The sequence below is a fragment of the Pygocentrus nattereri genome, chromosome 15 (genome assembly GCF_015220715.1).
Source record: "Pygocentrus nattereri isolate fPygNat1 chromosome 15, fPygNat1.pri, whole genome shotgun sequence".
Classification (NCBI taxonomy): Eukaryota; Metazoa; Chordata; class Actinopteri; order Characiformes; family Serrasalmidae; genus Pygocentrus; species Pygocentrus nattereri.
This window is the reverse complement of record NC_051225.1, coordinates 31,055,430-31,069,117: the sequence shown is the minus strand read 5'-3', so window position 1 is coordinate 31,069,117 and position 13,688 is coordinate 31,055,430. Positions and strand designations below refer to the sequence as shown.

The following is a 13,688-nucleotide window of genomic DNA, read 5'->3' as shown; positions in this document are numbered from 1 at the left end:
GGGTCATTTAGGTTTAGTCACTGCTTCTGAACAAGCATCAGCATGAGAGACATCATTGAAAGGGCCCTTTACTCTCCACTTTCACTGTTTGGTCTTTTTCCCCTGAGGTAACAAAATTGGTAACATCAAGTTTTACAAACTGAAAATGAGATGTCGTGTAAAAAGTAGTTACACTTTCTGACCTCTCCTTATCCTTTAGAATTAAACATGTCACAGCTGTCAGAAGAAAACCTCATATCTCCATTTTTATCGTTTTTTTTTTTAAAGCTGTCCTTTATATTGTGTATAAATTTTGTGATGTTTGGACTAAAAGAAACGTGAACGGGAGTGGGGGGTAGGGGGTGGGGTCTCATTCCTTTGACTTACATTAAAAGTAAAATAGTTTTGGAGATGCAAGGTTCTCTTCTGAGCACAGCGATGGTTGTGGCCTGAATGGACAGTCAAATGCAAGTGTGAATGGCATTGTTTGGCACAGTATTATTAGTCAGTAGATGGAACGCTCACAAAAATGTAAAAAAAAGTATTAGCCTCTTGACCAACCTTCGCCTATTTTGTGAGGAGTTCTGAAAGTTACAATCTGTTAAATTGTGGATAACTTGATTTTCCTGTGTTAAAAATCTGTACATTACCATATCACTGATTAAATTTACATTCAATGTGTAAGAACCTATTCCTACTGCTAAGCTTGAGGCCTTTTGATAAGTGTGTCAACCTCAAGATGAATATAACATAACCCTGAATTATAGTTATGTACTAAGTAAACATTTTTTAATTTGAAAATAAATTGTTTGTGTTAATAAAACTAACACAACAAGACAGTCCTTAATTGACTAAACAGAAAACCATTGTTTGGAATGAAATAGGATTTTTAATGCAGGCAAATGAAAAAAAAAAAAAAATACCAGAAATACATGGAACATTCCTATTGTTGGAGTAAAAACATTATTTGGTTGCAACTGAATGTTTATATTTTGATGTATTCTTTGAAACTTTTCTTCTAGGTTTTTAACACTGAACCCCCTGTTGGACAAGTTGGCAAAAGGGCATATTAATATAGCCATGAATGCACTAATTCCAGGGCACATTTGCTGGCCTTTTTTTGGTAAAGATGCCATTTGCTGCTAGTCATCATAGCGTATAGTTTGCTTGGACGTAAGGCTGAGAATGAAAACTGTGCCAACCAACCCTGCTCTCCTTTAAATGTACTCATATTCATACAGAATGAGCTGGTTTTGTCTGATCTTTATTTGTTCTTTACGTTTTCTACTTCATGTTCACAACTGTTGAGTGAAACTTTAACAATGTTGCCACAGTACATCAAACTCTTATTTTCCATGATAGAGGCCTTTAAAAAAATTTTAAATAGGCTCTATAAAATGTAATCAAATGGCTGGAATCACTAACAAAGTGGCCAATAAAAGAGACTTTCACACACTGAACATACAGAAACACTTTACTTTGTAAAATGGCAAAGTAAACTGCAAGATGGTTGAACCCTGGAAATATTATCCCTTCAGAAAAAAAAACAAAAACAAAACAGTTTGAACCTGGTAATGTGCGTTTACTCAAAAAACTTTCAGACACAGCATATGGAGTCTCCATTCACATTTTGATACTGAATTCAGATTTTATGTTCTGTGGTGAATTTGAGAAATTAACAGTGTGAACAGGATATAAAAGAAAATTTGAAGAGCATATAAAAGAACATCAGTAATTACAATAAGCACCATGGACTGAATGAAATATGAATAAAAATGCATGGCGAGAGTTGTTCATCTCTACACCATTGTGCCCAAGATAACCATTTATGAACTTATCAATGTCAATACACCAAAGTAAACATAAAATCTACAAATACCTTTGTGGCAGTTTAGAATAAAACATGTCAATCGAACCTGGAGCTCAGAACTTCCTTCTTTTAAAATACAGAATTCTAAACTTTTTCCCAGCATCAAATCAAACTGATCTTACACTGAATTTGTAGAAACGTGAATGGGCAAAAGTGATGCCAGTGGGTTTAATAGAAATTAACATTGTTAAGAGACTGTTAAAACTGTCCCTAGTCCAAACTTTAACTGTTTAAAGAGTTGGTTTGGCCAAACCCCTAGGAATTTGCAATCATGAGGTCCTACTACCCTAAACTGGTCAAAATTAGGCATCAAACTTAAACTATTTTAACGAGGCTACGTCTAACCAGCCTCCAAAACCCAACATGCCTTTCACACGACTCCTTCCGCAGTGCTCTATATTGCTCAATACTGACTGCATCATTTTGTCGTCTATATCATGACCACAGATGATTGTATTGTTAAAGGACTAGTTCTTTATCACCTATGTCATCCTAAGATGTCACCACACCTACACTGCTTGGAGGATTTAGCGATTGTCACATCAATCCATAGAAACATCGTAGCGCCACTTTCAACTCTGAGATCTGCAAATGTTTTGTTCTTACAGACAGTAAAAACACATTCTGGAAAAAAAAAAAATACATCTGAAAACCCAACTGACAGTCCTGGAGAGAAATCTCAACCAGTGGGCTTAAATCAGAGTCCCACAGAGCAGGACTAGAGCATCTTGGTAAAGGTGTTGAGCTGATCTGTTGGAGTGGGGAGTTGTGGTCCTGGTTGAACTTGTGTTGATAAACCTGTATGTAGGTAGTTTAAAAACACCTGATCACCCTGAAAGAGAGACAAGATGGAAGGGTAATTAAAGAATCATCTTGGCTTACAGTCGGTTAAAGGTCTGCATCTCAGTCTTGGCCTTATCATATTTAATACTGTCTTATTCTAATGTAATTATTCTATCTTGTATTATGTCTGCTCTTTCATGTACTTTTGAGTGAGCTCCACATTTCAAATTGCAATAATTACAAATTTTAGTGCAAATGTTCAAATGTAATTCTTGTTGGGTCTCTCCATATATTATAGAAGTCTGCTACCCAGGCCAAGCCTGGTGGAGCCCAACAAAATATTGGGTTTCAGGCCGGGTTCAGGATGACTTTCCACAAACAACTGGGCTTCGGAATGTGCCTACATAAATTTCTATAGCTGTATTTGGAACCTCTCCTTAAACAGTGTCTGCATCTAAATCCATCTCTGTTAGTGCATCCAGGTCCATTTCGGTCAGTTGGGTCTGGATTAGTGACCCAACCTCTAACACTTTCATTCCACCCCTCAGTGAGAACTGTATGCATACACACCTTTGTTATACATCATCTTTGTCTTCATGACAGTTCCCCTCTTCCTTAAGTGCCTCTCCTCCACTGGACGCCTCTTCTATGTGAGCCAGCATGTCAGCCATCAGAGCCTCTTCCAGTCGCTTTCTCACATTGTACACCAGCTCCTCTTGTTTCCTAGACCAGCCAAACAGAATAAAACTCACAGTTTAGTACAAGCAGTGAATGCTGGTCTTCTGAGCATAAAACCATAAAATGCTTCTGGTTAAAAAATACTGGCCAAACAAACAAACACCTACCGGCCAATTTGGCTGCAAAGAACATGGAATCAAAAAATGCCATACAAATGCATGATCTGTGTATTCCTATTTAACATGAGACACAATAAATAATAAACCCAAGTTGGGACAGTATGTGAAATGCCAATACAATTAGAAAGGAAATACTGCTCTGAAATGTGTATATATCTTTCAGTGTTAATGGTAGTTTCACAGTACAAGTTGTCCAAGCTATGGCCACTAATTCACTCCATGCAAGGACACACCCTAACTGTGGAACTTGTATGCTGATAACAACCTGGATGGGCCTTAACTTTTTTTCACCCAGAGAAAGCAACATCCATTATTTCCTTGAACAATCTGAAAGGTTGGATCATAATACTGCAACACACATATCCACTAACTATCAGTTCTGGATGTTGTTGACATATGAGTAACACTGGGCATAGTACAGTCTTAACCTGAATTTGTGAATGCAGGAACGATGTTTATTGACTACAGTTTGTCAAAGTATTCCTGAGCTCATGAGGCAATATCCATCACAGTAACACGCCAGTTTTTAATGCAGTGCCTTCTGAAGTGTTGAAGATCACACACATTCAATTTTTTTGGCCTTCATAAGTACATGCACTAGGGAATCTTGTAAACACTTGTTGAGGTACATTTGGCCTTTCTCATCCACTGTTCTTAAGAAGAAGTTCATTCTCAACAACCCACTTGCGTAGTTTTCATAAATATTCTGACATTCAATATTGTTTTCTTATCTGGGGTTTGCTCTTGTAAAGAACAGAATCTACACACACAAGAGCACAGATTGAACAATTCTGTGGTTTAAGAACACGTGAATTGTACGACAACTTTAGGAAACTTCGGAAGATACCGGTAAATAAGGCCCATCATCCTTCAACCTTGTTTAATAATCCATTGCAAAATGGCAAGTCACTCAAGCATGACTGCATCACCTGTTTATAATTTTTTTTTTGAACATTTCACAACTTAAGTCTCAACATACCAACAAAAAACAAAGATGCTGAGCTAAAACCCTGAACATCTTTGAACTGTTGACTTTCATTTTAAGTACAGGTTATAATTCATTTTTATTCCAAACTACATATGCCTTGTTCAATTACCCAATCAGGTAAACAAATACTACAATAATTTCATATACTGTATATTTGAACACCAAATCCTTACTGCCTAAAGCATTTTGTTATTTGTAATTTTTGAAAGTTCGATTATTTACAGTTCAAATACAGTATGCCACATACCTGATGTCCTCATCAGTGACGATGAAAGCCTTACAGAGGGGCTGGGCTGTGTTGAGCCACACACCGGGGTTCTTCTCCACAGCTGCAGACAGCTGGCCTGTGATAGGGGCAGCACTAGTGTGCAGAGCACTAGCTATCGCAGATAAAAGAGTCTTATCTGTGCATCCAGGTCCAACTCCTACAGGAAGACAGCCAGTCACACTAGATTTAGAGTTTTATGTTCATGGTTTAATAACAAACATTACACTAGCACTGTAACTTGATGATTCTAAATCAAATGTACTCCACAGAGAATAAAACGAAACCTATGAGCAGTTTAAATGTAAAATCCCTGAGGCGGCCATACCCTGCAAACCTTTTGGAAGCTCCATGGTTTTCACCAGCTCTTCAGCAATGTCGTAAGCATTAAGGCCACTCAGCTTCTTCTCCCAAAACAGCTGCAAATAAGAATGGTGGAATTTTGAAAAACAAAGGGGAAAAAATCTGCTATTTAAATAATAGTAAAAAAAATGCTATTCCGTGTTTTTAAAATCAGTTACTTAGACATATGTACCTGTCTTGGCTGGTCAACAGCTTTCTGTGGGTCTGTTTTGACTTTGTTGCTGGGGTGGTTGGTAACTTTTGTGACAGGCTGCTTAAAGATGGAGGCCGTCTGACGAACTGGGAGAGAGGTGTTCAGGTCTGGTTTGCCCTGTAATACATGCAGAAAGGAAGTGCATAGGATAAAAAGACATGAAACTTTCATATATTTGCACAAATTACTGACAGACATATTGGACTATGGATATGAATGCTTCAACTGGTTTTAGAACAACTGCATAAACAATATCCGTATAAATCAAACTAGTGATTCTACTTCATATAAACAGCTGGTTTCTCTGCAAACATAATTTCCAATCAAAATGTACTACTATTAGTAACTCCACTTCACAGCACAATCTCTGCTGAATTGTCAATGTGATTTCTAATATGTTCATATTATTGCAGTATGGAAAAGACTGGAACTGCAACAGATTTAAATGTCAAATGTTCCATCAACAGCTTCTTCATTCAGGGATCCAGTGGCCCTCACCTTTGTCTGACTGTTATTATCGTAGCGGAGCCTCTGTCTGCTCTTGTTAAGTTTGCTCATGAGCATCTTTCCTGTACGGAAGTCAAAGGAGCTGAGATCCATAGAGTTGCCAAGGTAACGCGCCAGCTGAGGCTTGCTCCGGAACTTCTTTCCAGTTGGACTGGGAGAGTAAAAATAGGATGAATCGTACAAGGAGACTCAATGCAAAGAAAAATACTGTGACTGCCAGGCTTTTGCACAAAGATCACATAATAGAAGTAATGCATGGGGTTGCTTTTTTCCTGAACAACAACAAATGGAAAAGCAAACCATGACATGCATTTATCATAGCCTAGTTAATCAAGCCAAACTGGGCAAGCAGTTTCAGAACAAACCCATAATTACACACATCCACTGACAGCATGAACAGTGTCACCAACATCAATGATGATAATTAGTTATGCACCGATAGCTTTTTTGCTGATACCAATATCATGTACTTCTTTTATAGTGTTAGCCAACTACTAATACATCTAGACTTCCCTCTTTCCAAATTGCTTGTGTTAAAAGTGCTTTTCACAAAATACTGGTGGTGGAGACATTATAGCTTTGGCTATCTTCATGTTTTGATTAAGAAGAACTGCAATACTACATCATTCATATCAGTTTTACTGAAATGTTATAATCTACAGTCAATACACTAACAACTTAATATTGATACCACAGAAAGGTATTGGTGCATCCCTAAATATTATGAAATGATGTAATGTATGTTATTTTCTCCTTTTTTCTGAATCTGCAATATAATATAAAATAGGATGCTGAAATCGAGTAAATGCTGACAGTTGACAGATAACAGTTCAATACAGACCTTATTGTCACCTGTCAGACAATCAAACCTAGAGGTTAGTCATTATAATAAAAGTATGGATAACCATTATTTCCACACATTAAATATGCACCCTGGTAGGCAATGGTTTGTATTTACCAGCAAGTGTTTAACTACATAGAACAGAGAAAGTGTGCTGGGCAGAAAAGATACAATACATTTCCATATCTCAACTATTTTACAAATATATCACAGTATTATGGTATTTAATGATATTTAAGCTTGTTTATAAAGTTAATCAACCTATGCTTCCCATGCTGCTACTTTGTCTTACAAATCTTGTTTTGATTGGACTGTTTGATTGGAAACTTGGGGGACAGTGGGGCACAATCTAACACAGGGTAACATGTAACAAGGCCTTTTATGCCAGGTAGTTTTCTTAAACTGTGCTTGTAGCCACTTTCTTATATTATCTAATGTGATCTATGAATTCTAACAACTACCTGACAAACATTTCTCAAGATTGACTGTTTTTGTACCTTGAAAGTAACTTTTTTCTTCTAAAGGTTTTTTTTCCATTACCAAGCTGTGTTTATAAATTAGAATTCACACCTAAATTATTTTAATCATCCCCTTTGTGGTTGTAACACTGTACCATTTTGAGGCAAATGACTAACACACAGTGACAACTAGACTAAAATACAACCTCCACATGGTGGGGTAAGTTTATACATGCTATAATAAACAATGAGATAATTACATTTCCCCTAGTATAACTTCAAAACAATCAGTTTTCAAAACTTATTACTCTCAGATTCACCATGTACTTCAGTTGGAATGCACATCTGTTTCAAATAGCATAGAACAGTCCTGAATTAACTGTGTTCGCATAACTTTCCTAGACTTTTCTTGTGAATGTCTACAGAACTAGCCCCTCAGCCTGTTACAACTAACCACATCTATAGGGTATAACACTTCCATTTGTACGTTTGGCTGAATTGTTTATAAATGGCAGAGTTACATGCAAATTTTTCATTAGATGGATACTTTGCTTGTATATAAAAGATACATTTTATACAATTAAGTATATATAGTTTAAATATAATTACAAAAACCAAAATGTGTTGTGCCCCACTCTCCCCTAAAATGTATTCATTTTTGTGCATTTTGAAATTTTAGAACAATCTAAAGAAACCAGCAAGTGACTAACACTGCAGTTAACTGTCAAGTTCCAGATATCATGTGAAAAGTTATTCGTTTTTTTATTTTATTTACTGTCAAACACAAAGTTTGTTATCTAGCAACAGTGCTAATACTGTGGAGAGGAATTCGTACCAAACCGAAAAGCAATCAGTACAGCGAAAACGTGAAATGTAATGCCCACATGACAATACATTTCCACTGTGACATGCAGAACACGTGCCAAAATAAAAACTTCTATTACATTGTTTTCTCTTCGTTTGGCCTCTTTACCGAAAAACAATGTATAAGGATTTACATTTTAAAAACAAAATGCTGAATTCATCTTAGAACACAATCCATCTGAAATATAATGTCGCAGATACCACCATGCTGAAATGCACAGCTATTGCTTTCCACCTTCCAATACTTCAAACTATATTAAATCAATGTAAAGGATCCTTTATTGTTCATTTTGGCATGTTTTCCACATGTGTGTTCAAAAGCAATATCATTGGTGTCTTGAGGCAAATTTCAATAAGGCAAATACGTTTAAAATGAGGAAAAAAAAAGAGGTCAAGCAACGTGAAGAGATTTTGCTCTTCATTTTAAAACTTCCGCGTTACTATGGAAAAGTAATGTGTGTGCACTGCATTTCACTGTTATAATTGCATTTCAATGAGACAAATATGTTTCAAGTACTGCACATTGTAAAGAATTAGCTGTGCCTTCATTATATTTCAATGTAAACTGTGATCAGTTCTGACACAAATACTGTAGGGGTGTAAAAATGCATAGTGACACTGATATTATGAGTCAAAACTGCACATCGTGGAGGTGTGACAACGCACTGTGTATTACAGGCATTCTATTAATTACACCATCTAATACAACTGCGTTGTTTAAAGACCAGACTTTGCAAATGATCAACACCAATCCACACCTCACCTGCCTCCCAGCTTTTGTGTTGTTAGCAAGTCGTGCCAGAACAATATTATAGTTATTTTTCTTATTTCCAATTCTGTTTAAAATATCGTGAGACTACTGAACTGCAGAGCCAGTACTGAGAATCAAATTGTGCACTGAGTGTATCACTACACCCCTAAAATTCAGCATTGAACTTGTGTAAATCCTCATGTATTCTTATTTAATAAAGAGGTCAAGCAAAATGAAAATGATGTCACAGAGGTTTTGTTTTTCATTTTGGCAGTTATGCATGTCACTGTGGAAAAGTAATGTGCAACACATTTCACGGTTTTCCACCGCAGCGACTGCTTTTCAATAGGGCACAAACTCCTCTCCAAAAGCACTGAATGTCAATATCGCGGTTATACCGGTACAGACGATATACCGCCCAGCACTGAGCGGTTCACCATGTATCTCTTGTGCAGCTGTGGCTGAGCTCCACTGCGTCACAACATAAACAGTCATGGTGGCAAATCTTACCCCCTCACCTCCCACCATCTTTAACAAAGACAAGCCTATTCTGCAAGCATGTTCCCTTAACCAACCTTTCAAGCATGTCTTTTACTTTAGACTTTGTAACAATGCAATTCACAGCATGATTTCACACGGACACTCGGTATGACTGAAGACATGAAGATGTCATGCAAAATCTGGCCATGTTTTCTGGCCACTGCTTTCAAGCTTGCAAGACGTGCAAACAATGAAGTTAGATAAAATGACCAGCCTACCACAAACTAAACAAACGACCCGCCTCCCCTCTCTCTCGCCTCTGCTCTTCCTCCTCTTCCTCACCTCTGCTAAAGAAAAAAAAAGAAACAGGCTCGTCTATTTCTGGTCATGGCCGAATTGTGCCCGTAGTAGGAGAGTAAATAAACCCACATGCTCGGTTTCAGACGGCTGACTGAAAATAACACTGACACAGGACCTCGGCTCACTGGCTGACTTTTAAAAGGGCTTCGATTATGCATATTTGCCGACCCGTTCCCACAAACTAAACCCCTTCCAGACCGGAGTCTGTTGCAGAATGGCGTAAGGCCACCTCAGCACACCATCCCTCCTCGCTCAGTACCTAAAATAATAGACATCGCTTTTCCCCGCTGACAAACCCGACTTTCTGGTCACTTCTTCCCTTTTCCAGCCCTTTGGGAGAGCCGAGCACTCCCACCTTTTCCTGTCCATGATATCCACGGTTCTATCCACCGATTTGGCGAAGGTCTTATGTTTTCTTCAACCGTATATTAATTTTTTAGCCCCTCTTTCTCCCCCTCTCCTCCCTCCTGACTTTAACATGAGCTCTTTGTGGCAGCGATGCCGGACCGCGAACGAATCATTCTTCTGAATCGGTTCCTTTCAACAAATAGGTAGAACCGACACACAACTCCCAAGCGAATCTGACTGTGTAGTTTCAAAGCAATGTTTACGTCCATATTAAAGGCTTAAGGAGAAAAATGAAAATTAATAAAAGCCTTAAACAATTTAATTTCACAACCCCGAACCCATTTGTGAGCACTAGGGGAAATTAGTCACTTTATGAATTAAACATCATTAAAGACGAATTCAACCTGAAGTCTGACTACCAACTGTGAATATCGCTTTGATATAATGCGGATGTCACATCTAGCAAAGATGTGACACTGTTGGCCCACAGACTCAAAAAGACTTCAAAATGTATGGATATGGAGGACCTGAGAATTAAACTGACTTTGAGGTTTTTTTTTTTGCCACGATCGACCTCATCTTGCTCATTAATGGGTTTATCCAGACTGCTTTGTAACAATACTTAATACAAAAAAGATCAACATGAATAAAACTGAACCGAATTTAACCCATCCCTGTACATGAACCACTGAATCGATTGACTGAAACTGACCGTTATAACGAATCGGTTCGCAAAATTTAACCGAACATCCCATCACTTCTTTGTGGACACGTTTCTTTTGTCGCTATGCAAATCGCTCCGCCGTGACCGGGGCCTCATCACTCTGCCCGGCGCTGAGGCCGCTGAAGGATCCGTCCGCTCATAAAAAAACACAAGAGTGTGACACTTACGGGCGATCTAGTGCAGATAAACCTAGATATTTCCCGCAACACATACTCATATCCCAGCACAAGCCGGCGTTTCGACCCGCTGAAATTCATATCAGCGATATGTTAGCCTGCACTCGACATTAAGATCGGTCGCTGACCGACACAGGTAACAGCGACGCTAACGTTACATTCTCAGCACATTTGAATTTTAACGGCTAACGTTACGTTAGCAGGCTGCAAACACACAACGTTACTGCATTTGATCCGAGGCACGCAAAGGGTGAATAAGAACAGTAACATTAATAAAATGAAACATACAATTGTGGTTTACGCAATGTCTGACTAAATCTAGTGCAATATTAATAAAGTACCAGTACTGTCATACAGCAATGCAGATATGCTGCTAGTAGTTCAAATGAGTTGCCTGCCATTAGCCGTAGCGACTAAAAGCCGAACTCGCTCAGACTAAATGTTGGCACAGGCCAATCCGTGAGTAGACTAGCTTATTTTAATCTTCTTTAAGGTTTATTTTCTTATCATGAAGCCCGTTGCTTATTGTACAAAACGAAAGTCTTGCTAAGTGGAGGTAGTAAGGCAGGCTAGCTAGCCTTTCACCGACTGAATAGACCCAGTGCGGAAAGCTTTAGTTATCTAACGTTAGATTTTTGTGCACAAGCAAATCGATCTGCTAGCTCAGATTAACGACAAAAACCCTCATCTTAACACACGAGGAAGACCATGTCTTGCGAACCTATTTAGCGAGCGTTTAATTTGCGATTTTAATTTGGCTACTTACTCGTTTTTCTCCATCTTGCATGCTGTTTCGGTGTCTCCTGGTGAATGTTAAATCCCCTCTTCTCTCCACTTTCACTCCCCTCCCCCTGCAATGAGGCAAATGAAAGACATAATGCGCGCTACAGGGGAATGGAGCTCTTTGAGTATCGGCGAACTAGAGAGTACAACGTGAACAAAGCCTAGATTTCTGTGCCCTTTACGACTAAAAATTTCTTTGTATAGACAAAAATCGTTTGTTTGGCTTTTATATCGATTAGGCTAATTAGAGTACCCTCGTTTACCAACGACAACATTAGTGCTCTTGTTGTCTACAAGCTGTTGCTTGAAACCCAGTGGCTTCCTTTCAGATGTAATACTGCTTAGCTTTACATATAAAAACGGTTAAAATAAAGCAAAATGAACTGCCATTTTGTTGAATCATGCACATTTCACCTGGTAAAAGTAGATACTGTATGTTAAACGGTAAGAGTATACATCTTAAGACACCCAACGTGATGTCCTGTCATTGGCTTCAAGTACAGCAAATCTATGGTCAGTTTCTTCAAGTGGCCCCTCTGACCATATAAAGCTTTTAATAATAAAATGCATGTGTTACTTTCTTGTTTTCTCCAGGGAGAAAAGATGGTTCTTCAAGGGCTCTAAAATGGTCCAGATTGATGGAGAATGTATTGTATATGGTTCTATATAGAGATATAGGTTCTACAACCTATAAGAAATAGGTTCTATACTTTTTTTTTAATGCTTGTAAGTTTGACCAAGTCCTATGCCACCATCTAGGAACTAGTTGATCTTCTCTGCTTCAGACTGGAGTCACGGTTCTGCCAGCCAAAAGTGCCTAGACATAATGAATGAAAAACAGTTACAACATAAATTGTTTCCTGGATGATGTCAAACGTTTGAACACCCTGATGAATTTCATGGAACATCGAGACCATTTCATGTGGGATGTTCGATTTCGTCATAAAGTTGTATTCACTCAGACTGCTTATACAAACATTTGTGAAAGAATAGGTCGCTCTCAGGAGCTCAGTGAATCCTAGCGTAAATTTCCTTGCTAGTAAATATTCCACAGTAAAGTGTCAGTGGTATTATAAAGTGGAAGCGACTGGGAATGACAGTAACTCAGCCACGAAGTGGTAGGCCACGTAAAATGACAGAGCAGAGTCAGCAGCTGCTGAGGCGCAGAGTGTGCACAGGTGAACAGGTACACACCAACTTTCTGCAAAGTCAATTGCTACAGACCTCCAAACTTCATGTGGCCTTCAGATTAGCTCAAGAACAGCACAGAGAGCTTCACGGAATGGGTCGAGCATTCATGGTCGAGCAGCTGCGTCCAAGCCTTACATCACCAAGCACAATGCAAAGCATTACACAGTGGTGTAAAGCACTGCTACTGGACTCTAGAGCAGTGGAGACATGTTCTTTGGAGTGACAGATCATGCTTCTCTGTCTGGCAATCTGATGGATGAGTCTGGATTTGGCGGTTGCCAGGAGAACGGTACTTATCTGACTGCACTGTGCCAAGTATAAAGTTGGCTGGAGGGGGGATTATGGTGTGGGGTTGTTTTTCAGGAGTTGGGCTTGGCCCCTTAGCTCCAGTGAAAGGAACTCTTAATGCTTCAGCAGACCAAGAGATTTTGGACAATTTCATGCTCCCAACTTTGTGGGAACAGTCTGGAGATGGCCCCTTTCTGTTCCAACATGACCACGCACCAGTGCACAAAGCAAGGTCCATAAAGACATGGATGAGTGAGATTGGTGTGGAAGAACTTGACTGCCCTGCACAGAGTCCTGACCTCAACCTGACAGAACATGTTTGGGATGAATTAGAGCGGAGACTGTGAGCCAGGCCTTCTTGTCCAACATCAGTGTCTGACCTCACAAATGCGCTTCTGGAAGAATGGTCAAAAATTCCCATGAGCACACTCCTACACGTTGTGGAAAGTCTTTCCAGAAGAGTTGAAACTGTTATAGCTGCAAAGGGTGGGCCGACATCATATTAAACCCTATGGATTAAGAATGGGATGTCACTTGAGTTCATAAGCGTGTAAAGGGAGATGAACGAATATTTTTGGCAATATAGTGTATGTGTATATATTAAGTGATACTTTTTTTT

General features: G+C 38.8%; 1 protein-coding gene across 11 annotated transcripts; it reads right to left on the bottom strand.

Moving 5' to 3' along the window:
- Window positions 1-1,227: 1,227 nt before the first annotated feature.
- On the bottom strand, window positions 1,228-11,725 carry mbd3b (methyl-CpG binding domain protein 3b). 11 transcript variants are annotated; one of them, XM_017702305.2, is made up of 8 exons: window positions 11,574-11,725; window positions 9,478-9,546; window positions 5,797-5,956; window positions 5,278-5,415; window positions 5,071-5,161; window positions 4,725-4,902; window positions 3,203-3,355; window positions 1,228-2,681 (listed from the first exon to the last, which is right to left on the bottom strand). In XM_017702305.2, exons 1-7 carry the CDS (start codon window positions 11,585-11,587, stop codon window positions 3,208-3,210), a joined length of 798 nt encoding a protein of 265 aa, XP_017557794.1. In that variant the 5' UTR covers window positions 11,588-11,725; the 3' UTR covers window positions 1,228-2,681; window positions 3,203-3,207. The 11 variants fall into 11 exon arrangements, with proteins under 11 accessions (XP_017557794.1, XP_017557797.1, XP_017557795.1 ...); XM_017702308.2 differs by having other exon boundaries at window positions 9,478-9,543; XM_017702306.2 differs by lacking the exon at window positions 11,574-11,725 and adding an exon at window positions 9,915-10,057.
- Between the last annotated feature and the right edge of the window lie 1,963 nt (window positions 11,726-13,688).